Source organism: Maylandia zebra, linkage group LG9 (genome assembly GCF_041146795.1).
Source record: "Maylandia zebra isolate NMK-2024a linkage group LG9, Mzebra_GT3a, whole genome shotgun sequence".
NCBI lineage: Eukaryota > Metazoa > Chordata > Actinopteri > Cichliformes > Cichlidae > Maylandia > Maylandia zebra.
The window spans coordinates 32,540,099-32,567,946 of record NC_135175.1 but is presented as its reverse complement, the minus strand read 5'-3'; the positions used below and the strand labels follow the sequence as shown (position 1 = coordinate 32,567,946).

Below are 27,848 nucleotides of genomic sequence, written 5' to 3'. Positions count from 1 at the left end.
TAAACTGTTTTTATTATAATAATAATAATAATAATAATAATAATAATAATAATAATAATATAGAGGAAAAATCAAAAGCAGTCAAAAATGGCAAATTATACTTGGACCCAGGAGGGTTTAGCAGTTACTTTGGTGTTCCTCCACAGAAATGTCAGAAGTAGTCTGAACTGCAAAAGAAGCACGTATTCTGGTTGCAGGAGGTGAGCTGGCTTCAAACAAATGATTTTCATGGCATATTCTCCACCACGTCTTTGGGCGATCAAACAGAAGAGGAAATATTACACTGTGAGAGGGCGACTGATCCAAAACATAAACATTAAACTGAAACTGGATCTTATTGTAAGGTTATCGGGCCTTATTCCAGTTTTTATAACACAGTAAATTGTTTGTGTGCATTTGAGGGTCGACGTGCCAGTTCAAACTCCACACCAGTAGGTGGCGGAAAAGCACAATTTTGTTGTTTGACAACCGCCAATAAACGATGTAAAGAAGACGAAGCACCCTCCGGGATGACAGACGGAGCTATTTTTTCCATCCAAAGCAAGTAAAAGAGTGAATTTAGATGATAAAACAAACTAAACGACCGTTTGGATCGATATCTGCATCGATCTGCCCACCCTTGTCTCCTGGATCGTAGCTGAGATCAGCGTGAACCACGTGGGTCTCTGCTCCCTGATCTGTTTCCTGTGTTTGGAAAGAGTTGCAGCTTCATCGCGGAGTTTCTCTCGGTTTGTGGGCTCATCTAAAGGTAAGCACCGAGCTAACTTTACTGTGAGTTCAGTTCATGTTGAGTTTAGCTCCTGAATGAGGTCTTCTGCTGCTCTCCTCGGTGTCTGTTCACAGTTTATTGTGAACACGTTGAGAGAAGAGTGAGAGAGTGTTTGGAGAAAAACACCAACTAATCATTAGCTCAGCATGCTGGGAGAAGTTGGAGCAGAAAAGTCTTTTCATTGTCCCTGCAGCTGTTTTTCTGCCTGCACCAAACCTCTACAGCCTCATTTCTATTTGAAGTGATAACAGGAAATGGATGAGAGCGATCTGCTGCAGTATCAGGGTCACAATAAACTTTATTGTCCAGCTGCTGTGGATGAACACATGAGAGGAAGTGAACTCCTACAAAGTCTCATTTTAATGAGTGTGGCTGCTGTAAAGTGATGCACAGGAAGATGTTAACAAAAACTAATGAAACAGAGATGAAAGTAAACAGTGTTCATATTTGAAAGCACAGAGAATAAAATATATTGTGGTGGTTAATGTGCAGGAGAGTGTGAAGAATGTAATAATGTCTTCCTGTGTCAAACACAGCTGCAGTCAAAGCAGGAAGGAAAGCACTGAAACCACTGATCAAAGCTCATTAATCAAAGACCGCTGATCAATGGCCATGAGTACCATTCAGAGAGTTGGGGAGTCGCTGCAATCACAGCATTTGATCAGAGGTTGTTGATCAATGTTCATGAGAATTTGCATATTAATGCTCAATAACTGACCTCCCAGCCCATTGTTCCTTCAGTGGTGCTCGTTTCAGTCATTATGCAAATGCTCTGTTGAAGATTGAGGAAAGCTGCAGTCAGCTGAAACTGAAGAAGTCACTTGGATGAGTGACGAAATGTTTCTCCCACAAAAAACTACGTCTAGATGAAAATAATCAAAGTTTGGGGAATGGTGGAGGTGGTGGGACTGGGGGGCTGAAGGTAGGGCTGCACGATTTTGCATAAAATGAGAATCACGATTTTTTTGGCTTAGAATTGAGATCACGATTCTCTCACGATTTTCTTTTCCAGTATAAATTTTTATTGCGCTTATTAACTGCACATCAACTTCGTAACAGTTGAGACTGAACATAAAAACAACAAATGGAATTCCGTCTCCACCGTTGCTCGACGCTGCGTGTATAGAGCAGGTAGTGCAACAATAGAAAAATGGTTGCGGGACGGCACCGTGTAGCGTTTGTCTAGGGTGTTGATCATTTTCCTAAATCCCTCGTTTTGCACAGTGTTGATGGGAGCCATATCTTTGGTCAGGTGATAAGTAATAGCCTCCGTAATTTCTTTGTGCCTGCGGGAGTTCGACGGGTATAGGGAAGCGCTGTATAAGGTTCCCGTTATTGATGTTTGGGTGGTTGACCGGGACAGATTTTCTCCTGTCACTTTCTCGTCATCCCTGACGTGCTCTCCGTTGTTTTGTCCCTGCTAATTTTAGCATCACACGGCACAGCTTCTGTATCACGTGGTATAAGGCTCCGCCCTTGTCATTTGTTGAGCAGGAAGAGTGAGCGCTTGTTTTCATGCAGAGTACGTCCCGGATCAAAATGCGGTACAATCGTCGTCCTTTTTTCTTTCTTTTTTTCTTTTTTTAATCTTTGTCGTTTGGAAATTAGATCGCACATAAGTATGAATCGAGATCGCGATTTTCTAACGATTAATCGTGCAGCCCTAGCTGAAGGTGTGGAAACTGTGGGGTGGGGGAGTAACAGGTCTGTCCCTGTTTGTGGAAACCACAGGAGGAGCTGTTCAGGCTGTTGCTGGGTGTGAATTGTTGATGGAGTCTTTAAACTTGTAGTTGCTGTTTTCCAGACTGAAGCAGAGTCGTTAGCTGAAAACTGGTTTTAGAGGTTCATTCAGGACACCTTCTCAGGCTCTTACAGCCTTACCTGTATCATAACAAAGTGTATAAACCCCAATCCACCTTTAACATGGTCCTTCTCCCAAACCTTCAAATAGGACTTTCTGGCCCTGTCATAGTAAAGGGCTGCTTAGAATATTAGAGCCAATGTCACAAAGTTCCTCCTGAAGTATAAGTGAGTGAGAGAGTTTCCTCACTTTGCAGCACAACACGTCTCACAAGATTTCTACAAGCAATCAGAGTGAAATTTGTACTTTGTGTTGTCAGATGAACATATGAGACACTTTGACTCTTCAGTGCAGTGTGGAGCCTAACAAAGATCTGTTTTGTGTCCCAGCTGATCAGCAGGAGGAGAAGAGTCTGACGGAGCAGCAGAGGAACATTTTCAGCCATCTGGACTCAGCTGAGTCACTACAGAGGAAACAATGAGCTCAACACAGGAGGTGAGGAAAATATCACAGTTTCACCAAATAATCAGTCACGTCTAAAACTCTCATCCTCCCAACCTGTTATATGACTGTGTTGTATATTATTATATATACAATCACTTCACTAAATAATCTGCCTCAGATTGTTTTGCAGCATCTTTCAGTTTATGAAAAAACACAATGTCACATGTACAGACCCAATATCTGATTTCAACACATGAGGACTTACATGTAAGCTTTAATCTCCAGTTGACCGAATCCCACTGAGCAGTCCTTCCCTTTAAATCTAACCTCTCTTCTTCCTCTCCTGTCCTGTGTGTCTTATCTTTCTCCATCTCTGAGTGAAGTTAGCTCTCTTTCTTTTCTCTCCCTGTGATGTGCAGCAGCTGGACCTTTAGCCAACAACACACTGTGAGACAAACTGCACACAAACAGTTTGTGTGTTTGCTGATGTTTGTTGATAGAAACGCTGCATTTGAAATTACCTGTTTGTTCAGGTGCTGTGCAAAAAAGAAAGAAGAACAACGTCTCACTTTAACTCCTGACTATGACTCACAGTTTTGCCTCTTTCATCTCTTTTTATGTTTCATACCCTGGTGATTAGTACACGATCAGGATTGTCTTTCACGTGTTACTTTTCCCGTTTCTCAAGTTTGTTTGATGTTTGATGCCTGCAGTGATGAAATAAACCCCTCAGATGCCTTAAAAGTAACACATCTGTTTTGCAAATGTAAAGAGTACAAAATACAATTTTCTTGTTCTGAGCCACAATTTTCTTAGGGCGATCGTGGCTCAAGAGTTGGAAGTTCGCCTTGTAATTGGAAGGTTGCCAGTTCGAGCCCCGGCTTGGACAGTCTCGGTCGTTGTGTCCTTGGGCAAGACACTTCACCCGTTGCCTACTGGTGGTGGTCAGAGGGCCCGGTGGCGCCAGTGTCCGGCAGCCTCGCCTCTGTCAGTGCGCCCCAGGGTGGCTGTGGCTACAATGTAGCTTGCCATCACCAGTGTGTGAATGTGTGTGTGAATGGGTGGATGACTGGATATGTAAAGCGCTTTGGGGTCCTTAGGGACTAGTAAAGCGCTATATAAATACAGGCCATTTACCATTTATCATTTTCTCATGTAGGGAGCAAAAGTAAAATATTTTCCTTCACTGAATCAACTTTTAAATGTTACATTGTAATTATTAATATTGAAAAATGACAAAATGATAGAAATATATAATAGGAAACATAAAAGTATAGACTTGGTAAACATTTATTACTTTTCTGAGTGTGTTAGCATGCTAGCATTAATAACTGTGTACAGCAGGAGTTAGAGCAGGGCGATATGGCCAAAAATATTTATCACGATATATATTTGAAAATTTGCGCTAACGATATAACTGACGATATAATTGATGCGAGACAAAATACAACTCCACAACATTACTAGCGCAAAAAGACAACCTTCCATTTATTTTCACTTAAACAAGAAGCTGGTTTTTATGTACATTAAAGCTTTATAAAAATGTAACAGTGCAAATGCAAATTCCTTGCTGAAAGTTTAACCAAAAGTCATTTCCAGTAATTGGCTGACATATCCTGAGCATAACTGTTGTAAAGGCTCACCTTTCAGCACATTCACTTCACCAGATGCACCTTGTTTCTTTTCCTCACCTTTGATTGGGTGTGGTGCTTGGCCTTAATTGCACTCACCTGTCACTCGTTATATAAGGACTGCACTCACCTACCCCTCACTCTTTCTTCACTCCCACATGGGGCGGCAGCTGAGGTGAGTTTCTCTTTGAGTCTCCTGAGTTCATGTATCATTATGAGTTACTTAAATCATACTTTGTCCTTTTTAGAGAGAGCAGTCCATGTGTGTCTTTCTTTCCTTTATCCGTTATACAATAAAACAACAAAACCTGCAAAGATTAATGACTGCTTATTTTCATTCTAATCGGATGAGCCCATGATGACGACTACTGAAACCCTGAACCAACCTTCCTCCAAAACATGGTCCTCCGAGCCGGAGTAGCGTCAGCGTCATGGATTCACAGCAGCCATTGACTGAAGATTTGAGACATTCTGGTCGTGATAGTCGACCTCCTGCCCACCTGCAGCAGTATGACGTTCAGTATCCTGGAAGTAGAAGTGCTCGATGTGATACAGAGAGTCAAACAGAATGCCAGCATAATGACACAGACACACATGGGCTGCAGGATCCTGATGGGGAGTCAGGAAGTCTACCAGAGACATCACTTGCTCCTTTACCCACCAATCAAGATGAGGTGATGAGGGAACTCCTGATGACAATGAGGGAGATTAGGCAACTCATGCTTCAGTTATCTCCTCCCCATTCTCGCAGTTCCTCCAGATCTTCAATTCACACTGTCTCTGATGAAAGCAAATCTTCTGTTTGCGGTTTACAAGCCATTCCCCAAACACATCAGCAACATGAGCAGTTCCCAGTGATTGATCCAGCAACATGTCAATCACCCTCTCAGCCCCCCCAGGTTAGCCGTCACTCTGGTGCAGTTCTGGCTGCTAGCCCTCCTTTCCCTAATTCAACAATATTAGATGCTGCAGTTCCTTCAAGTGGTTTGCCTAGACCAGTTTTTCCTACACCAGATGAGACTCCTTTTAATTTCCTGGCCACGCCACTGCAAGGTCCCCACCAGATTTCATGTGTTCAACCTGCTGTTCCTCTAGATGAAGACCCCGCTCAACCTCTCGTTTGCATTCCAGAACCAAGGCAGCACCCTCCTGTAAAGCAGCAACCAGCTACATCTGATGGTTTGCATGCACAAAAACCTTCGGTACCCATTACTGCTAGTTCTAGTCACCCTGTTAGCACCAGAACACATGTGTATAAACTTGAGGGTCCTTCTTTCCAGACCTTAGTAGAGAAGACGAAATGCAATACAGGATGTTACGGATGGCCCTTACAAACCTTCTTGATCCTCATGAGACAGAGCACTTCAAATATCATGTCCTTCTTGATCACCTCAAAGTAGACCAAGCTAAACGATTAGCTCTTGCCTTTTCCTACGCTCCTGACCCATACACTCAAGCTATCAAAGCCCTTGATGAGCGTTATGGGCAACCAAGACAGCTGGCATTGAAAGAGCTAAAGAATATACTGGAACTGCCTCCTATCAGAGCAGGTGATGGTCAGAGCCTTGATAATTTTGCTCTTCGAGTACAGGCTTTAGTTGGGTTGCTTAGCACTATGGGAGAACAAGGACGTGCAGAACTAGACTGTGGCTCCCATGTCGATCGCTTGTTAGTGAAGTTGCCTGCAGAGCATTTCAGTCGCTTCAAACGGCATGTTTACAGGGAACAGGGAGAAATGACGTATACCTTGCCTTTGTTCTCATCCTGGTTGCAAATGGAATGCAGGTGTCAACCAAAGAAGGCCAGTCCTGTTCCATCCTTCAACCAGACACGACCTGCCCGTAAGTACGCTTCTCCACTTACAACAATATTACATGAAGCAAATACATCTGATGATTCCGTACATGCAACACAGCCGATCATGACAACTAAGGCTACATGTGCATATTGCTGCTCACCAGAACATCACATTAGTAAGTGTCCTGGGTTTATTCAGAAGACAAAGGATGAGAAAATAAAGTGGATAAAGAGAAACAAACGGTGCTGGCGTTGTGCTAGAACTCATCAGGCTGCGAAGTGTGATCTGAGGAAAGCATGTGCCACCTGCATGGAAAGACATCTACAGATCCTATGTGAGGTGAATCAGAGACCTAGAACTGAAACTAATCCTGTAGTGAGGACACTGTACTTTGATAGACCTAGCGATCGCCCTAGTGTACTATTAAAGGTTGTGAAAGTGCTCCTGCGTAATGGCAAAAGAACCCTGGAAACATATGCAATACTTGACGATGGCTCCCAACGTACCATGCTTCTGACATCTGCAGCTAAGCATCTCCACCTAACTGGGAAAGCTGAAAAATTATCACTCAGAACTGTCCATCAAGAAGTTGAAACTATTCAAGGGTCTTCTGTAAGTTTCCAGATTTCTCCCATCGCACATCCAGAGAAAACTTACACAATTAATAATGCCTTCGCTACAAGTCACTTAGCACTTTCAGACCACACCTACCCCGTATCCTCTCTTCAACGGAGATACAAGCATCTTCAAGGTATCCCATTAACCTTCATTAACAAAGCAGTTCCACTACTGCTCATAGGCTCTGATCATACCCACCTTATTACGCCTATTGCACCAGTTAGACATGGACCATTTGGATCTCCTGCAGCAGTCAAAACCCACTTAGGATGGACACTCCAAGGTCCAATCACAGACTTCCAACCCCAGAGCAGTTCCACGCATGCCCAATGTTTATTCACATCTTCCAGTTCAGGTTCAGGAGAACCGCTCCAGCACATCCTTGTGTCCGCTGATGGCTCTGAATTCATTCAGCCACCTCATACTCTACCATCAGCAGTACCTATGCCGGCAGTGCCACTATCACCAGTTCCACCGCCTGTGGCTGCCATTCCGCCAGTGGTCAGGGCGCTGCCTGCTCCTGCATCACCTGGTCCTGCCTCTGCCAAGCCCCGTACATTGCCCCCAGCACCTGCAAAACTGCCCAACGGTCTGCAGGTCTGGGCCTGCCGCTGCATCCCACGCGGTTGGCATTTGGACCTGCTTTGCCGTCACCGCTGGTTACATGGTCGGCCCCCTGAACTGTCTAGCCTGCATTGTCGACCCCCTGAACCTATATTAGACCTGTAGCATGTCTGATTCCTCTGCCCCCGCTTTGTGAAAAGGAGCATCTCTGATCCTTTGAACATATTTCTCAGTAGAAATATGGGAGCGGCTGTTGTAAAGGCTCACCTTTCAGCACATTCACTTCACCAGATGCACCTTGTTTCTTTTCCTCACCTTTGATTGGGTGTGGTGCTTGGCCTTAATTGCACTCACCTGTCACTCGTTATATAAGGACTGCACTCACCTACCCCTCACTCTTTCTTCACTCCCACATGGGGCGGCAGCTGAGGTGAGTTTCTCTTTGAGTCTCCTGAGTTCATGTATCATTATGAGTTACTTAAATCATACTTTATGTCCTTTTTAGAGAGAGCAGTCCATGTGTGTCTTTCTTTCCTTTATCCGTTATACAATAAAACAACAAAACCTGCAAAGATTAATGACTGCTTATTTTCATTCTAATCGGATGAGCCCATGATGACGACTACTGAAACCCTGAACCAACCTTCCTCCAAAACAATAACCATGTATAATATCCACTGAAGTTAAAAAGAGGTGCTTTGCAACATTAAACTGCAGTGTGCAGTACGTATTTTTCGGACCATAAGGTGCACGGGATTATAAGGCACATTAAGCGAAACAAAGCAGTCAGATAAATCAAACTTTATTAAACTCATTCTTCTTGCTTCCTTCAGTTCAGTTCATTTTTATTTCAAACATGTGCCTTCACAATCATTACAAACTATTATTCCATTATTTGTTTGAAAAAGGAGTAGGTAGAAGTATTTACTTATTTGTCCCTACCCCCCTAAGTTTTACCTCTATTCATTTAATTGTTTTTTTTTGTTTTAAATTAAACAAATAACATATGCAACAAAAATAAAGCAAAAAAAAAAAAAAACATACATCAATCAAAAACAAGAAATTAGCATGCCCCTCCACAGTATAGTTTCTTTCATATGATAAATACAGAATGTGTATATTTGCCGATACACAAGTTATGGAAAAACAAACAAACCAAAACCAAAAAAACCAAAAAAGAACCACAACACCATTACCAGCAACATTACCGTCCTGGGTTAACCCCGTTTTCTTCATTCTTATACTTATTTAAAATTAGGTTTTTATATTTTACTTTAAACTGTTTTATGTTTTTACTGTCTTTTATTTCTTCTGTTAGACTGTTCCATAATTTAACTCCTGCAATTGAGATAGACATTGTTTTTAAAGTTGTTCTAGCACTTTGAATTTTTAAATTCCATTTCCCTCTTAAGTTATACCCACCTTCTCTTTCTATGAACAATTTACAGATTTCTTTTGGAAGCAATTTATTTCTTACTTTATACATTATTTGCGCTGTTTTAAGCTTCACCAAGTCTTGGAATTTAATAGCTTGCATTTTGACAAAGAGTGCATTTGTATGGTCCCTGTACCCCACATTATTCATTAATCTAATGGCCCTTTTCTGTATTATAGTTATTGTTTGTGTGTTACTTTTGTATGTGTTTCCCCAGACCTCTACACAGTAGCTCATATATGGCAGTAGTAAAGCACAGTATAAAATGTGCAGTGCTTTCTGATCCAACATATGCTTTGCTTTCCCCAGGACGGCAATGCCCCATGCCAATTTCCCCCGAACATAAGTAATGTGTGGCTTCCAACAGAGCTTGTGGTCAATGATCACCCCAAGAAATTTTATTTCATTTACTCTTTCTAAATATACATTGTCAACACATATTTCTACTTTGATGTTTTTCTTTTCGTTTCCAAACAACATAAATTTTGTTTTATCTAGATTCAATGATAATTTATTTATATCAAACCACTTCTTTAATATCGTTAATTCCTGTGTGATCATCCCCAAAACCTGTGGCAATTCCACACCTGAACACAGTATATTTGTGTCATCTGCAAATATTATAAACTTTAAAATCTCCGATACTCTGCAGACATCATTTAAGTACATAATAAACATTTTTGGACCCAGTACTGAACCTTGAGGTACTCCACAAGCTATATCCATCAAATTGGATTTATATTCATTTATTTGTACATATTGTTGCCTATTCCCTACATAGCTTTTTAACCATTCCAAAACAACTCCCCTAAACCCGTACTTTTCCAGTTTTTTAAATAGAATTTCATGATTAACAGTACGGTATCAAACACCTTCTTTAGATCTAAGAAAACGCCGAGCGCATACCTCTTATTATCCATACATTCGGTTATCTTTTCCATTAAAACTATCAGTGCCAAAGCTGTTGATCTGTTGCTTCTGAACCCATACTGACTATCTGTCATTAATTCATATTTTTCCACAAAACTGTCAAATCTTTTTATGAAGAGTTTTTCCAGTATCTTAGAGAACTGGGAGAGTATTGACACTGGTCTATAGTTTGTAAAATGATGCCTTTCACCGGTTTTGTAAATGGGAATAACTTTAGCAACTTTCATTTTTTGTGGAAAAACTCCTTTTTGAAACGACAAGTTGAATATATATTTTAATGGTTTTACAATACCATCAATAACTGTCTTTACTGTTACCATATCAATATCATTCCAGTCTGTACTGGTTTTGTTCTTAAGTCCTCTAACCATGTCATAAATCTCTTTCTCTTCCACTGCTCTTAAAAACATTGAGCTACTATTCCTTTCAATATTTTCACCAGTGTCCCTTTCTATTCCATCAACCTTTATTTCTTCTGCCAGTTTTGGCCCTATGTTTACGAAGAATTCATTAAAGCCATTTACTATCTCTTCCATGTTATTAATACTTCTTGTCCCTTCTATAAAGTACCCAGGGTAATCATTATTCCTTGATTCATTTTTGATTATACTGTTTAATACATTCCATATATCTCTTGTGTTATCTTTATTGTGTTCTAACCTTTTAATGTAATACTCTCTTTTACAGGATCTCATTATATTAGTTAATTAATTTTTGTAAGTTTTATACTTCATTTCAGTTTCTATTGTTCTCTTTTTTATGAATTCTCGATATAAGGTATTCTTTTTTTTGCAGGCATTTTGTAGTCCTTTAGTCATCCATGGTCTTCCTGCATAGATGAGTTTCCTATTGATTTCAATTACTGGGCAGTTTTTATCAAGTAATGTGTTAAATGTTCTTAAGAATCCTTCGTAAGCTTTATTAACTTCTGTTTGTTCATATACAATATTACAATCTTGCTTTAAAAGTTCATTTCTAAGACAATTTAATGTCTCCTCTGTTCTTATTCTTTTGTAAATAATCTTATGTCCATCGTTGTTCACTTTATAATAGCAATTATAAGATGCAAAGACTGGTAAATGGTCACTTATATCATTGATTAACAGTCCACTTTTTATATTTCCTTCTATTATATTTGTAAATATATTATCTAATAGAGTTGCACAATGAGATGTTATTCTGGTCGGTCTTGTTATCAGTGGAAATAAACCCATGCTGTACATGGAATCAATAAATTCTTCTGTACTCTTATTATGATTTGGATTCAATAAGTCAATATTAAAGTCCCCACAAATAAACATTCTTTTCTGATTTATATTTGTAAATAAGTCCTCCATATTATCCTTAAATATCTCAATCTTAGATCCTGGTGTTCTATATATACAACTGACAATTAGGTTTTTCCTTTTTTCCATACTTATTTCCACTGATAAACATTCCATCACTCCATCAATAACAGTTGTCATTCTTCCCATTCTTTCGTACTTTAGGTTTTTATCAATGTAAAGTGCCACCCCACCTCCTTTCTTGTTGATCCTGTCTACATGAAGGAATTCATATCCATTTATTTTAAAGTCTTCTTCTTTTCCAGGAGTTATCCAGGTCTCCGATATGGCTATCACATTGAATGGCTGTTCAAACTGTGTTATGTAGTCTTTGATGGATTGAAAGTTTGCATATAAGCTTCGACTATTAAAGTGAACCATTGTTATACCCTGTTCTACCTTGAATTCCTTTTTAAGTTGCTCATTTTTATAATAATTGCATTCATTTGTCTTATTGTTAAAGAAATTACAATCAGGATCTATGTTGCTGTCATACATCAATGTCTTATTTTCAATATCTATATGAGTTGTTAGTTGAAAATTGTCAGACATCTGCGTTGGTTGTGCACTTGGACGGTCCCATCATATTTAGCACTGCTTAGCATTTTTCAGTTATATTTTTCTAGTTCCGTCATCTCTTTGATGACTAGAACCTTAGCCTGCTCTGGTGTTCCATTTAACTTAATGAATATTTTACAGTCTGACGTCCAAGTTGACTGTATTTTCTTCAGTTTTCTTAATATTCTTGCTTGTCTTGCAATGTCTGCATTTTTCTTGATTAGGTGTTCATTTAAATAAACATTTGTACCTTTTTAGCTTTCTTCCTTGCTTGAGCAGTTCTTTTTTTCTGTTTTCTATTAACAAAACGAATGATAATGGCAGGTATTTGATTTTTGTTTTTCCTCGGAAGAGGATGGCATCCCTCAATATTTTTACTGTCCATTTCGATACCTTTGCTTTTAAAGAAGGCCATTACCTGCTCTTCCAAAGAGCGTAGCTCTTGCTCGGGTGGCTCCCCTCTCTCTGATGCTGCTACCCGTGCATATGTCTGATGCTTGGTTTCCAGTCCTGTCACTATCACATCACTTACTCTTGAATATTGTTCCAGATCTGACACCCGTCCTTCCAGCATAGCAATCTTCTTGTCCTTTTCCTCGCTCTGCCTTCTTAGTTCTTTAATATCATCCATTAAATTGAGTATCAGTTTTTGTTGTTTTGATATTGTTGTTATTTCTTCAGACATAAAGTTTAGGGATTTCTTTATGTCCTCCAGTTCCTCCTCATTAACGTTAACATTGCCCCTCTTAGGCGGCATCTTAACGGCGTTAAGGCCCGCTGGTTGCGAAGCACCCTTGAGAGTTGCCGAAGCCCGGCTTGTCCTGGCAATTACCTCACTGGCTGTTTGTTGGTACCAGGCGTGGCCTGGCAGCTAGCCTCGTTAGCTGGTGATGGAGCCTGGCGTGGCCTGGCTGCTAGCCTTGTTAGCTGGTGGTGGAGCCCTGCGTGGCCTGGCTGCTAGCCTCGTTAGCTGTGATGCAGAGTCCTTGAAGGTAACAGAAGCTGTGGTGCAGTAGAAGCCTATCTTACATTTCTTCTATCTTTCTTTCCTTCATTGTTTCTTTCTATCCAGAATCTGCAAGCGAGCATAGACAAAGCAGTGGGCTACCTAGCCATCACTGCCGGAGCAAACGTGAAACTTCTGTAGCACTGATTCATTAATGTTGAATTCTCTGGCAGCTGCTCTATTCCCATGTTGTTGCAGTATATTAATGACTAACCTTGTATTGTGGATGGATTATCTCAGTTCTCCTGACTGAAGTTTGGTCCGTTTACAGCATCCTGCCATGCGATTGCATTTGTCTCTAACCATGAGGAACTTTCACGTTAACTTTTATAAGTGGAAAAGTGTTAGTGTTCGTCCTCCAGCTTCACTGTTTATGTTATGCTAACATAGCTGTGTCGCTAGCGATCACGTAGCACATCATTATATACCAGCTAGCCCAACTTCAGTAACCCTACAAACGTCACTGCTGTTTAGTTTCCTGTCTTCATTTATGTTGGAAGTGATAGCAGAGCTGTACGTTTGAATTTTTTCAGAACATGCTGTATCATGCTTAGGTAACTAGCGAAACTAGCGAGCTTCCTGCTAACTTCTAACTCCGTTAAATGTAATAACTTTTGTTTTCATCGATACCTGGAAGTTAAACTTTATAGTTACACCTGGTAAAGCAGCAATGCTGATCGTTTTATTAAAGATGAAAGAATTAAGACAGTTTTTAACTCTCAGTGATGCTGCAGTGTTCGTTTGACTTGAAGCATATGGAGTTTAGGACCCACATTACTCCCAGATTTAAGAGCATCTTAGTCCAACAAATACGACGGCCGCTTGCATGTTCTGCAAAAAAATGTGCTTTGTTGTGTATCTGACGGACAAACACCAAATCAGTTCCACATCACGGAAGTTGCACCATTTTACAAACCAATTCTGGTTCATCTGTTTCACTCAACAGTCGGCCATGTGCGTATGAAAACAAAGGCACTGCGCATGCACGTTTTACTCCCATTCTATTGCGATGTTTCATTTTCCTATCGTTGCCTAACATTATACCGGTATTACCGTGAACGGTATACCGTATTTTCACGACCATAAGACGCACTGTACTAAAAGGCGCAGTCTCAGTTATGTGTGCCATTACTGTATTTAACACACACATAAGGCGCACTGGATTATAGGGCGCATACAAGTACCGTATGCGTATTTAAAAATAAAGCGGGAGCAAACCTGAGTTCGGTACCTTACTCACATTTCTATTACCGGTAATCGTCATCATCAACAACACACAAGCATACAAGTGTGCGTATTTAAAAATAAAGCAGGAGCAAAACAAAGTTTGGTACTCACATTTTTATCATTAATCAAACCCATCGAAGTCCTCATCCTCTGTGTCTGAATTGAACAGCTGCGCTAAATCTCCATCAAACATGCCAGGTTCACTTTCTTCACTGTCAGAGTCACTTTCCGTGCCGTGCGGCTCCTCGGAAATGATGCCGGCTTTTGCGAAAGCTCGAACAACAGTGCCAGCAGACATGTTAGCCCAAGCATCTACAATCCATTGGCAAATTGTGGCGTAACTCGCCCGGAGCTGCCTTCCACTCTTAGTGAAACTGTGGTCTCCACCGGTCATCCATCGCTCCCAGGCCGCTCGCAGCCTTACTTTGAACGGGCGGTTCACACCGATGTCCAGCGGTTGGAGTTCCTTTGTCAGGCCTCCCGGAATGACAGCAAGCTCACAGTTCATTTGTTTCACTAGTTTTTTCACATCGGCTGTGAGATGGGCACACAGAGTCACAGATCAACAGCGATGGTGATGCGTGGAAAAAACCACCTGGTCTCCTTACATACACCTCCCTCAGCCAGTCTTTCATCATTTCCTCATCCATCCAGCCCTTTTCATTTGCCTTAATGATGATTCCTGCTGGAAACTTCTCTTTAGGCAAAGTCTTTTGCTTAAAAATCACCATAGGCGGCAGTTTCTGTCCATTAGCATGGCAGCCAAGCACAACAGTGAAAGAAGACTTTTCGTGCCCCGTTGTGCGTATCGCCACCGTGTTGGTCCCCTTCTTCTCCACAGTGTGAATCACCGGGATGTCAAAAGTGAGCGGGACCTGGTCCATGTTTGTAATGTGGCTGGGCTGGATGTTTTTGTCGCCGATGTGTTTGCTGCAGTAGGAGCGGAAGATGGCCAGCTTTTCCTTATAATCCGCTGGAAGTTGCTGCGCTACCGTAGTCCTGGTCCGGATGGAAAAATGGCACCGTTTCATAAAACGAAAGCACCAAGACGGACCTCCTTGGAAATGTTCAATGTTCATCTCTTCAGCTAGTGAAACTGCTTTTAGCCGAATGGTGACCGTCGAAACACTTCTCCCGCTCGTTCTTTGCTCGATGATCCACCGCTCGAGTCTTTCCTCCAACTCGGGCCACCTCGCCTTATGTCCACGGAAACTCAGCTGCGTTTTCTTGACCTGCCGGAGCTTGTTTTCTAGCTTCCTCCATTTGCGAACCATCGATTCGTTAATCTTAAATTCTCTCGCCGCTGCTCGATTTCCATGTTCCTCCGCATAGCTGATGGCCTTCAGTTTAAACTGTGCTTCGTAAGCGTGTCTCTTTGCCATTTTCAGGGTTGTTAAAAAAACGATGTTCCACATAATGCACATACCTGTTCTTTTATACAGGTATGTGCGATAAAGTCAACGCACGCACTTCACCCTTTAGCGTTCTCATGGTGTTCTCTACTACGTCCTCATTACAACACACAGGGCGCACTGCGCTATAGGGCGCGCCGTACTTTTTGAAGTAAATCTAAGACTTTTAAGTGCGCCTTATGGTTGTGAAAATACGGTAATATGGCTCAGCCCTAGCAGGAGGGCATGATCTTAGAGTTTGAACAGTCATGAATTATTTTTAACAGCAGGTTGGATGTAATGTGTTAGAACTACCAGCAGGTGGGGATAAGAGACCTTTAAGGTGTTTGGTGCCACACTCCACCTTCAGGTTTAAAACTAGTGTTAATGGAGGGAGTTTGAAGGTTGAGTTTGTTCCACGACTGCATTTCACTCACTGCCTCTGTTTGTATCTCTGTCACTGCAGGACCAACATGGAGCGAGAAGTCAGCGCTCTCAGGAGGCCGACAAACCTCACAGAAGAAAGAGAGAGAAAACACACACCTGTGACGAGTGTGGGAAAAAGTTTACTGTGAAGGAGTCACTAAAACGTCATCAGGTCATCCACACTGGAGTTAAAGCGTTTAGCTGTGACTTGTGTGGAAAGTCTTTTACCTGGAAGAGTGCCCTAAAATCACACCAACTCATCCACAGTGGAGTTAAAGCGTACAGCTGTGATCAGTGTGGCAGAGCTTTTACTCACAGTAGGAGCTTACAGAATCATCTAGTTACCCACTCTGGAATTAAGGCATACAGCTGTGACGAGTGTGGAAAAACTTTCAGCCACATAGAGAGTCGAAATGCACACCTACGCATTCACACCAGACATTATGTGTACAGCTGTGAACAGTGTGGCAAACAGTTTATAACCAACAGGCAGTTACAACAACACATGTTTACCCACAATGTGGAGAGACCTTATAAATGTGACCTGTGTGAGAAGACTTTTAAAGCTCCACGTTACCTGAGACAACACCAACAGATCCACACCAGAAAGGGACTCTACAAGTGCAGTTACTGTGAGGTATGTATTTAGATTTTTATCTTGTCATTGTAGCCTGACTGTTTGGAACAACTCTGCTTGTAGAGGCTAAGCCTACGCTTGAAGCCACTGAGGTGGTCGTTAACGGGGGTGACGCGATGTCACTGGTATGCATGAATGTTCACAGTCCAATAAATCCAGCAGTATGTATCTTGTCCTTTTTGGTCTTTATTCCGTATCGACATAGCATAACAGCGCAACGGTCACAAACTGTTTGCCTTCTCAATGACACACCTGACGCCGATTACGTGCGTCTACCTTAAATACCTTTACATTACATAATCAAAACAGAAAAAGGTGACCTCTAGTGACCACATAAGGTATTAACCCAAGAATGGCACCTACACCCCGGCCCCTAATTGAAATGGCTATCAGACATGGCAATTCTAATCACAAAGAAAATAAGGAGCCACTAATACAGTCTACTTTAGACCTATACATTCACATAAATAAACATAAGTAACACACTTTTAGATTACAGTCTCATGTAACAAGCAAAGTTTAGTTACAGGTCTTTCCAGAATATTAGTCTTTGTTTTTAAACGTGCAGATCGCACAAGTCCTTTTTTGTCACGAATGGCTTCCAGAACTCTTCCAAGTGGCCAGGAACCACGTGGTGCAGAAGAATCCATTATAATGACTATATCTCCAGGTTTTAGATTCTTCTTCTTTTGGTTCCATTTTTGTCTCTCCTGTAACAAAGGCAGGTATTCGCGTATCCATCGTTTCCAAAAAAGATCTGAGATGTACTGAGCCTGTTTCCATCTTCTCTTCAGATACATATCCTGAGGGTCAAATAGTCCGGGTGGTAAAGATGGTTTTCCTTTCATCAGGAGGATGTGATTTGGTGTAAGTGGCTCTAGGTCTTTTGGATCATCAGAAAGCTTTGTGATGGGTCTGTCATTTAAAATTGCTTCAATTTCACATAGAACCGTATTTAATCCATCGTCGTCCAACTGTTGTTGCTGAAGAACGGATCTCAGAATCTTTCTGATCATACGAATTATCCGTTCCCAAATTCCAATTGGGTATGTTTCAGCGATTCAAGAGCCTCCCTTAACTCTCTGTCTGCTCCGACAAAGTTGGTTCCATTGTCCGATTGGATGTGAGCGACTTGACCTCTTCGACTCACGAAACGGCGCAAAGCATTAATGCAGGCATCTGTGTTTAGAGAGCTAGCCACTTCCAAGTGCACTGCTCGGCTGGCTAAACAGGTGAAAATGACTCCATAGCGTTTAGCTGTACCTCGTCCTCTTTTCACTTCAATAGGTCCGAAGTAATCAACTCCGACATTGGTGAATGGTGGGTTATCTGGCAAAATTCTTTCCTTGGGTAAATCTGCCATCTTTTGCTCCAAGGCTTTTCCATGATATTTCCTGCAAAAATTACATTCTGCGATAACCTTCCTTACAGCTGAGTTGGCCTTTGTGATCCAGTATCTTCTCCTTAGTGTGGATAAGGTGTGGTTACGACCGCTATGACCAAGCTGTTGATGAATGTGCTTTAGGATGAGATTTGCTACATGTTGATCTTTTGCAAGAACAAGGGGATGCTTCGTTTCTTCTGGTAAGGAGCCCTTTGTCAGTCGTCCCCCAACTCTTAAGAGGCCTTCATCGTCAAGATAAGGATCTAATCTATAAATTGAGCTGTGCCTGCTCACAGAACTTTCCCCACTTGACAACGTAGCAATCTCCTCTCCAAATCGTTGTTGCTGGCAAAATCTAATAATGGCAAGCTCAGCTTTCAGAAGATCCTTTGAAGATAGTCTGTACAGCTGCGGTTTCTTTACTTTCTCCTTTGTAGTACTTTTACAAATTGGGTTATCTGAGTAAGGTTGCGGTCCTTTTTTCTTATCCCTCATTGAACGAAGGATTGCCTTTAGTCTAAGGAACCAAGCAACAGCAACCTTGAGCCTTCTCCAGTCTGAGAAGTACACCATCAATTGACATGTAGCATCAAGCAAGTCTTTTAGCTGAGTAACATTTACTGTGGCCTCACCTTTGACTTCAGGGTCCTCTGGTTCTAAGGAGCATTCCATTAAATTGGTTGGCCAATCACTTTCTGGCTTCTGCAGAAAGCTTGGTCCTTCGAACCAGCGGCTGCTATGAACAACGTTCCCAGCCTTGAGCCCTCTTGTAGCATCATCTGCTGGATTTTCCTTTGAGCTTACATATCTCCATTGTGATTGTTTAGTTGCAGTTGTAATGAATGAGACTCTGTTTGCCACAAAGGTAAGGAATCGTTTATCCTCATTCATTATATATTTGAGTACAGATGTACTATCTGTCCAAAATATAGATTGCTCGAGTTTCACTCTCAACTGAGCCCTTAACATGAGATCCACTCGGACAGCAACTACAGCAGCTGTTAGTTCCAGACGTGGAATAGTGACAGGTTTTAGAGGTGTTACTCTTGCCTTGCCCATCAAGAATGCGACGTGGATGGATTTCCTATTATCTTGCATGCGCAGATATGACACAGTTCCATATCCAGATTCACCAGCATCTGAAAAATGGTGTAGCTGTGCATGTGAGAGAGGTCCAAACTCTCTTGGTTGTATACACCTTTTAACCTTGAAATGGGAAAGCCTTTGCAAATCACTGAGCCAACCTTTCCACCTTTGCAACATGGTTTGGGGTATTGGTTCATCCCATCCCAGTTTCCTTTTGCAAAGCTCCTGCTGCATTCCTTTGGCAGGCAGCAGGACTGGTGCAAGAAATCCCAATGGATCGTAAATGGAACTTGATATTGATAACATTCCATGCCTAGTACAGGATTTTTGAGGGATATCCATTTTGAAGTTGAATGTATCAGTTTCCACACACCACTGCAAGCCCAGAGCTCTTTCTACCGGAAGTTTGTCTCTGTCAAGATTTAATTCTTTCAAGTCTTTAGCCCTTTGCTCCTCAGAGATACTTTGCAACAGGGTGCGGTTGTTACTGACCCACTTGGTCAGTGTAAATCCTCCCCTTTGACAGAGTGCTGAAAGATCTTTGACCAAATCAACAGCATCTGAGGTGGAGGCCACACTCTTTAAACAGTCGTCCACATAGAAGTTCTCTTTCAGTGTTTCACATACCTTGTCTAGGAATTCAGTTTGATTGTCCTCAGCTGTTTTTCTCAAAGCGAAACTGGCGCAGCTCGGGGAAGATACTGCACCGAACAGATGAACAGTCATGCGAAACTCAATTATGTCCTTGCTCAGATCTCCATCTGGCCACCATAAAAAACGCAGAAAGTCTCTGTCCTCTTTGGCAACTTTAACTTGATAAAACATTGCCTTTATGTCACCCATAAATGCGACTGGATCCTGTCGAAATCTAAGCAAAACCCCAAGCAATGTGCTTGTGAGATTAGGACCTTGTAAGAGCTGCTTGTTTAATGATGTCCCCTGGAATGATGCCCCACAGTCAAATACAATTCTTATAGATCGTTTTCTGGGATGGTAAACTGCGTGATGAGGAATGTACCACTTCTTTCCATTTTCGCAAGACAGATGCTGTGAAGGTATTTGCTCTGCATATCCATTACTTATCATCTCGTCCATAAAGTTTTTATATTCTTTATGCAACTGTTCATTGTTGAGAAGTTTTCGTTGTAGACTTTGCAATCTTTGTTTAACTATGGAGAAATTGTTTGGCATCTTTATGTTGTCCTTTTTAAAAGGTAACTTCAAACAGTAGTGTCCGTCTTCCATTGTTGCAGATTTTTCCATGATCTTCATGAACTTAAGGTCCTCCCTTGACAAACCCTTTTCCTCTGTAACCCTTTCATTAAAGTCATAGTTATATTGACTTTTCAACATCTCCTCCAGCTTACAAACAGATATCCTATTTACAACTGTTGGTGGGTGCTCGCTGTCCAAGTTGCTTTTACCATCTTCCATGGGCCCATTTATGACCCAACCCAATGCTGTTCTTATAGCATATGGGCCATTCCCCTGGCTATGAATGACCTCCCATGGTTCCAATAACTTGGGAGCGTTGCATCCAATCAACAGGTCCACATTAGCCATTATGTGGGGAATTTGAACCTTTGACAGATATGGCCACCTGATCAGATCTTCTTCCTTTACGAAGTTATCCGTGGTGACAGGCATCCTTTCCTGTGTTAGGATTTCTGGAAGTTCATAGAAGGCATTTCTGCCTAAACCAGAAACTTCAAGACCAGTAAGTGAGTGGGCAGAGACTACCTTTTCTTGACCCATCGTTTGTAACAGGAATTGAGTTCTTTTGCCCACAAGATTTAGCTTTTGCATGAGGTGCTCTGAACAGAAGCTAGCTGAACTGCCAGGATCTAAAAAAAGCATATGTCTGTATGACATGACTACCTTTAACAGACTTTATTTGAACTGGCAGAATGGAAAGCAAACCGCTTTCTCTTCCGGCCCCTGTATGACCACAAGTTTTTACATTCTTTGAAGAGGAGGGCTCTCCATAGCATTCAGGGATTACACCATTGTTATCAATATGGAGGACAGTGGGATGACCTTTACCACACGTTCTACATATCAAACGCTTAGCACAGTCCTTGCTTATGTGCCCAGCACCTAAGCAACCAAAACACAGCCCTTTCTCCTTTAGAAAAAGCATTTTGTCTCTGTGCTTCTTCCGCCGAAACTGTTGACACTCCTCCAGTGTGTGTTGTTGAGTACAGCAGACACAAGATGGCTTTACTGTAAAGTCATGGCTTGTTGTAGTAATCAGCCTTTCCGTGCTGTAGGTTTTATTCATGTTCATGGGTGTGGCTGTAGCAGCAAAGCTGTTCCCTTTAATTTGTTTGATTGGTTGTGACTTCAGTCTGTTGTCAACCTTTGAGACAGGGATTGTTGACGTTACATTCTGAATGTCCCCAAACAAAGGATCCGAAAGAATTTTCACCTGCCTTTCAATAAATGCAACCAAATCTTGAAACCGAGCTCTGTGTTTAGAGGTTTCCAATATATCATATGCAAACGCTCGCCATTTCTCTCTCATTTTATATGGCAACTTGCACAAAATGATTTTCATGTTCACTGGCATGTCCAGTTCCTGCATATGTTGCAATGTTTTCATGACATTACAACTCCCACATAAGGGAATATGCTTGCAATGATTTCACATCTTCATTTTTAATTGCAGGCCAAGATAACGCCTTGTCAATATAAGCAGTTGCAATTTTATATTCATTTCCAAAGTGTTCTTTGAGCAGTTGCTTTGCTTGTATATAGCCTTGTCCTGCAGCCATATGTTGACAACTGCGTACCAGCTCTCTCGGCTGTCCTGTTGTAAACTGCTCCAAATAATACAAGCAGTCCCTCTTATTGGCCTTTTCTTCCACTCCTTGTTCAAACGCATTAATGAAAGAGATGTACTGAAGAGGATCACCATCGAATACAGGTATTTTCCTGGATGGTAATGACGATGCACGCTGATGCTGAACAAGGGTTGCAGTTATTTCATTTTGTCTTTGTAAAATGGTACAAATGTCCTCCAACCGTCCTTCTGCCGCTGTAGGAATTGACCTGGGCGATGGAGGATCCACATTGTGAAATTGTGTTGTGATGACCATTTGAGCTTGTGGCTCCCTTTCGATTTCCGTTCCTGGCAGGATCATTGCAGATATTTTGCTTTCAGTCTGTACTATTTGCACTGCAGGTTTATCTTCATTGACTGGTGTACTAGGCTTGACTGTGGCTGAAGCAGCTGTTTTCTTGATTTCCTTTTCATAATATGAATTCATAGCATTGGATGATATGTTAGATATACTTTGAACTTCAGCAGCTTGGAGAACAGCTAACTTTGCAGAAGAGGCAGAAAGCAACGCTTCAAGCTCAAGCTGTTCACGTTTCCTCCTTAGCTTTAGTTCTTGCTCCTCCAAAGCATGCTTCTCTTTTAGGACTGCCATACGAGCGAGTAATGCTGCTTTTTCTGCTTTTGCTTTGATTTTGGCAGAAGAAGTTGTGCTCACTTTACCACTAGATGAGCTTTTAGTGACTGAAGATTTACCAACAACATTTGAAACACTGTCCTCTGGCTTAACACCATCATCAACACCATGATCACCCTTTAAATGTAAATGTTCGCAACCTGACAACCATTCTTTCACTTCATAAGTGAACTCATCATAATGCATTGTTTTTGCTTTAAACCATGTTTCATGCTTTTCTTTTTCATCATCTGGTAACAAACACATCAATGAACCATGAATTGTTTTTGCTTCATTACACAAACCAACAAAATCACTGAATGATGCTTTAACCATAGAAGTTTCATTTTTTTCCATTGAGACCCTTATACTCTCTTTTAAATTATTAGCTTTATTTAATTTAGCTTTTCTATCACGTTGCAGTCTGTCTAGTCTCTCTGCAAGTGCCTTAGCAGTCAATTTCACCACTCGTTTTTCCTTTTCTGGATGTGTCCCAGCCTTGCTGGCGTTGCTACTTTGCACAGCTGATTCTGCAGCAGGCTCCGGGGGCCTGTCAGCAGCTTTATTTGTGTCCATAGTTCAAATGTTCCAAAACTCAAATATTTATCAAGTATTGAGGGTTTATGCGCACATGCGAAAGTTTGTTTATAAATCAGTTTTATTTGGGTTGACCACCAATGCATTGGAATTACGTCTTCTTAAATAAGTGTGCACACTTTTATAAATGGCCATTTATTAGTAGCGCTACTCATACCTTGCGTTGGACGCCGTACTGATTCCGATGAAGAATTCTGAGTCCTCTCCAACATCCACGGAACAATCGCCAAGCATTCCACGTCGTCAGCTGACAGACCGCTAGTCCAGCTGTCCGCTCCTCGTGAAACCTCCACGGTAACCTTTCCAAACGGCATTCAGCTCTCCGCGGCGATCGATCACTCAGACTTTAATTTTCCTGCTTGCGCCGAGTCTCCAAAACACCGCGGCGAAGTTGGCACAAACTTTTCCCCAAAGAAAAGGAGTTTGTGACTCTAATGTAGAGGCTAAGCCTACGCTTGAAGCCACTGAGGTGGTCGTTAACGGGGGTGACGCGATGTCACTGGTATGCATGAATGTTCACAGTCCAATAAATCCAGCAGTATGTATCTTGTCCTTTTTGGTCTTTATTCCGTATCGACATAGCATAACAGCGCAACGGTCACAAACTGTTTGCCTTCTCAATGACACACCTGACGCCGATTACGTGCGTCTACCTTAAATACCTTTACATTACATAATCAAAACAGAAAAAGGTGACCTCTAGTGACCACATGGTCCTCTTTCAACGTTTGTAAAACCATCTGTCAGGAACTTAGGGATTATCCTTGATCCTGCTCTTACGTTAGATAGTCATGTTAAATCTCTTGTTCGGTCTTGCTTTTATCATTTAAGAAATATTTCTAAATTGAGCTCTATTATATCCTATACCGAACTGGAGATTGTTATTCATGCTTTTATCTCTTCACGACTGGACTATTGCAATTCCCTGTTTACTTGTTTAAATAAAGGTTCTTTGGCGCGTCTGCAGATCGTTCAGAATGCTGCAGCAAGACTTTTGACGAAAGCTTCTAAATTTTCACATATAACACCGTTGCTCATGCAGTTACATTGGCTTCCTGTTGAATTTAGAGTCCAGTTTAAGATTTTGGTTTTAACTTTCAAGGCTCTTCAACAACAAGCACCACCATATATCATTGAACTTTTACAGCCCTATGCCCCTAGTAGGTCTCTGAGGTCGAGTAGTCAGGGCCTACTTGTCATTCAGTATACGAGACTGAAAACTAGGGGTGATAGAGCTTTTGCTACTGTGGCCGCCAGACTGTGGAATTCCCTTCCTCAGGACTTACGATCCGCTGATTCATTGATTACTTTTAAAAAACAGCTAAAAACATATCTTTTTAAAACTGCCTTTTGCTAACTTTGTTTGTATTTTGTCTTTTTAATCTGTTATATCTTGTAAAGCACTTTGTGATCTCTATCTAGAAATGTGCTATATAAATAAAATTTTACTTACTTACTTACTTACATAAGGTATTAACCCAAGAATGGCTCCTACACTGCTCATTAAACTGTGTTAGCATGTTAGCAATTCTACTGCATGGAAAAGCAGCTCTGAGTCATTATTCAGATTTTCATGTCAGTTATGATTTTAGTATTACTGTAGTATTATGTTGGTAGTATTGTAGTTATTGCAGCCCAGTAAACTGAGTGTGTTAACTGAAACAGCCAAATGTAATTGGACGTCTGCAGAGATGCTCTTTATTTCAGGCGACGTTCAGGATAAAAATGTTGAAGGACTGACTTACACTGTCTTTGTGCCTTTGTTTAGAAGCAGAGCGACACAGATGGATCCAGTTCTCAACCCTGTCATCACCGTGGTGGTGGGAAAGACTTTCGTTGTGACCTTTGTGGAAAAACTTTCAGTCGACAAGACACCCTAAAAAGACATCAACGTAAACACACTGGAGACAACCTGAAAAACTGCAAAGAATGTGGGAGAAGCTTCCCCACAATAGCTGACTTAAAGCGACATGAACTGATTCACATTGGGGTTAAAAAGCACCTCTGTGATCAGTGTGGGTCATCTTTCATCTCTGCATTGGAGCTTAAAACACACAAACGAGTCCACACAGGAGAGAAACCATACAAGTGCAGACACTGTGACAAAAGCTTCTCACATCCAGGTAGTCGTAACAATCATGAACATACACACATGGAAGGAAACTACAGCTGTGACCAGTGTGACAAGAGCTTCAGGAATCTCAGTTCATACTCCAAACACAAACGATCCCACGTTACTAATAAACTGTTTCACTGTTACCAATGTGCCAAAACATTCACCTCATTGTCTGCTCTGTGCAAACATCAGCGTGATCACTCAGGGCTGAAATCGCTCCCATCACAGTGAATCTGAAGAGACAGAAAGATCCTCTACTGGTTTCAGTGTCAGACTTAAAACCCTTGAGATCAGGCTCCACAGAGTTCAGATGTAATCTCCTGTAAAGATCTGATGAAAATGTTCCACTAGCTGGATGGATGGATTTAATATTTCTTTTTCTGAAGGTTGCTCTCTTCCTGTTTCTGCCAGTGCTGACTGCACAGATGTAATATAGATCCATGTCACTGTTTGGAAGTATCAGAGAACTGCTGATGCTGTAAAGCTGCTGGTCAATCTGATGGGCTGTTGTGTTGCTGTTGGTGATGCTGGATGAAGGGCTGGTGGACCAGGTGAGCTCAGGTTGAGGGTAGATCCCGTCTTAGCTGCAGGTGATCCTTTGTCCTACTTGTTGGAGATTAACTTTACGGACTGGAGCTGGAAAAATATATATTTCTAAAGAAGTCAGAAAGAGATTTTGTTGTCACAATTTTCCTTTTCTGTTTATTTCATGTTAACATGATTTAATTTAACAAAAAACATGTAAACACGGTGAATGGCCTGCTGAGGATTGGGGCAAAGTCATATTCTCAGATGAAGCATCTTTCCGATTGTTTTGGGGCATCTGGGAAAAAGGCTTGAGCAGAGAAGAAAAGGTGAGCGCTACCATCAGTCCTGCGTCATGCCAACAGTAAAGCGAGTGGGCTCACTCATAATTTTGCCCCCAAACACAGCCATGAATAAAGAATGGTACCAAAACACCCTGCAACAGAGAGCTACAGATTAAAAATGCCCAAGGTGAAGCACTCAAAGGTCTGGCTGTACTTCACAGCATCTGATGAAGCACCTGGTGATGCATAGCGTTTTTGTAAAAGCTAGAAAAAGCACCGTATTTGATAGCTTGCTACAAGACCTCACACCGAGCACATCTACTGCAGATGTGGTGCCTGTTATCGGACCCGGAGTTAGTAATATCCCCCAAGAACCCGAAGAGTGGAGTCCTGGTCTCTAGCCCTGCCAGTGTAGCCCCGGTTCCAACCAAAGGAGGTATGTTGTATCAACAGAAAAGGCTAACTTGGTTATCATTTTGCAGAAAAAGACTGCTAAAAATAAAAACACAAGAGGTTTTTGTATAAAGTTTGTGTTTTCCATTCTTTAACCTCCGGTTCGAGCACCGGCACGGTTTCAAAATATCCAGTTTGACACCGGTATCGGATAAAACTTAAAGGATTCCCATCCCTATTTGTTACCATGTTTCCATTGTGTAGTGTAGTCGATAGGTTAGTTTTCTTTGTCAGAACAATGAGGCCACTGCAACTGTATGACATATATACCTGTATACACTTGACTTATACTGACATGTATACACTATACATACACTGGAGTGGTTACATAATGGAATCACTGTGATAAGCATCTAACCTACATGTTTAAAATCACAAGACCCGCATATTTAGGTCAAATATTATCTACAATTATATTAATGAATTTTTTGCAACCTGGGATTGTTTTTTTCTCGCCTCAGCTGCCAGAAGGCAAGAAAAACTGTATTTTCTTCCTGTTGATATAATTCTGTGTATTAAACTCTGTTCCAAGAATTTTAATCTTTTCCAGAGGATCTTTTTGAGTGCCTTGATTTTGCTGAATCTAAAACAACTGGTCCTCCACATTGTTGGCGGAATAAGTGCGACCTGTGGGAGGTACCTATTGAAATAGGGTGGAGCCGTAGGCACATTCAGTTAACAAGGGTTCCATGTTAAATCAAAATAGAATCAAACACGTAACAGTAGCACCTAAAACAATTTAAAAACTTGATTTTATTAAGTCCTGGATCCGTTGACACAGCGCTCTGTTTTCTTTTGTTTATAGTTTGTCCTTTTGGCATTAGATCCTAGGTTCCTTAGCTGTAGTTACTGGTCATTGTTTAGTAGGTCTCCTTTGTGTCATCTTCCCCTGTATTAAAGTTCACCATGTTGTTGATTGTGTCTAATCTGTCATGTTTCTGGTCTGCCTGGTTAATGTCAAGTTCGTGTCATGCCTGCATCTTTTCATGTTTTCCTGCTGGTTTGCAAACCAGCTCCTTCGTCCAGTGTCTGCTTTTGGGTCTGCTCTAACAAACACACCGGTGCTCCCCGCCGTGAAATACGGTTAAAACTGTACGATTGTAAGCAGTGTTGGTCAAGTTACTTGAAAAAAGTAATCAGTAACTAATTACTGATTACTTCCCCCAAAAAGTAATCCCGTTACTTTACTGATTACTTATATTCAAAAGCTATTAATTATTTAGTTACTTTTAAAAAACACAATTTACAATCTGAAGAGGTGATAAAGCGATAGATCTTTCAGCCTAAATCTACTTTTTCTACATAATCCATCATACAAAATGTAATGAAATGGAAACGTTTATTTTTTAAACTTGTTTTATTAGTTTTAATCTTTTAACTTTATGCAT

The 27,848-nt window shown here is 41.3% G+C and overlaps 1 protein-coding gene across 1 annotated transcript; it reads left to right on the top strand.

The window, feature by feature from the left end:
• The first annotated feature begins 501 nt into the window (after nucleotides 1-501).
• Nucleotides 502-27,376, top strand: LOC143420364 (uncharacterized). Its single transcript, XM_076888384.1, has 4 exons — nucleotides 502-748; nucleotides 2,960-3,065; nucleotides 15,964-16,560; nucleotides 24,851-27,376. Exons 2-4 carry the CDS (start codon nucleotides 3,048-3,050, stop codon nucleotides 25,427-25,429), a joined length of 1,194 nt encoding a protein of 397 aa, XP_076744499.1. The 5' UTR covers nucleotides 502-748; nucleotides 2,960-3,047; the 3' UTR covers nucleotides 25,430-27,376.
• The last annotated feature ends 472 nt before the right edge of the window (nucleotides 27,377-27,848 follow it).

Bases quoted from the DNA above. Each gene is read 5' to 3' on its own strand.
- LOC143420364 (XM_076888384.1), top strand. The intron at 16,561-24,850 runs GTATGTATTTAG...GCCTTTGTTTAG, and splicing joins ACAAGTGCAGTTACTGTGAG to AAGCAGAGCGACACAGATGG.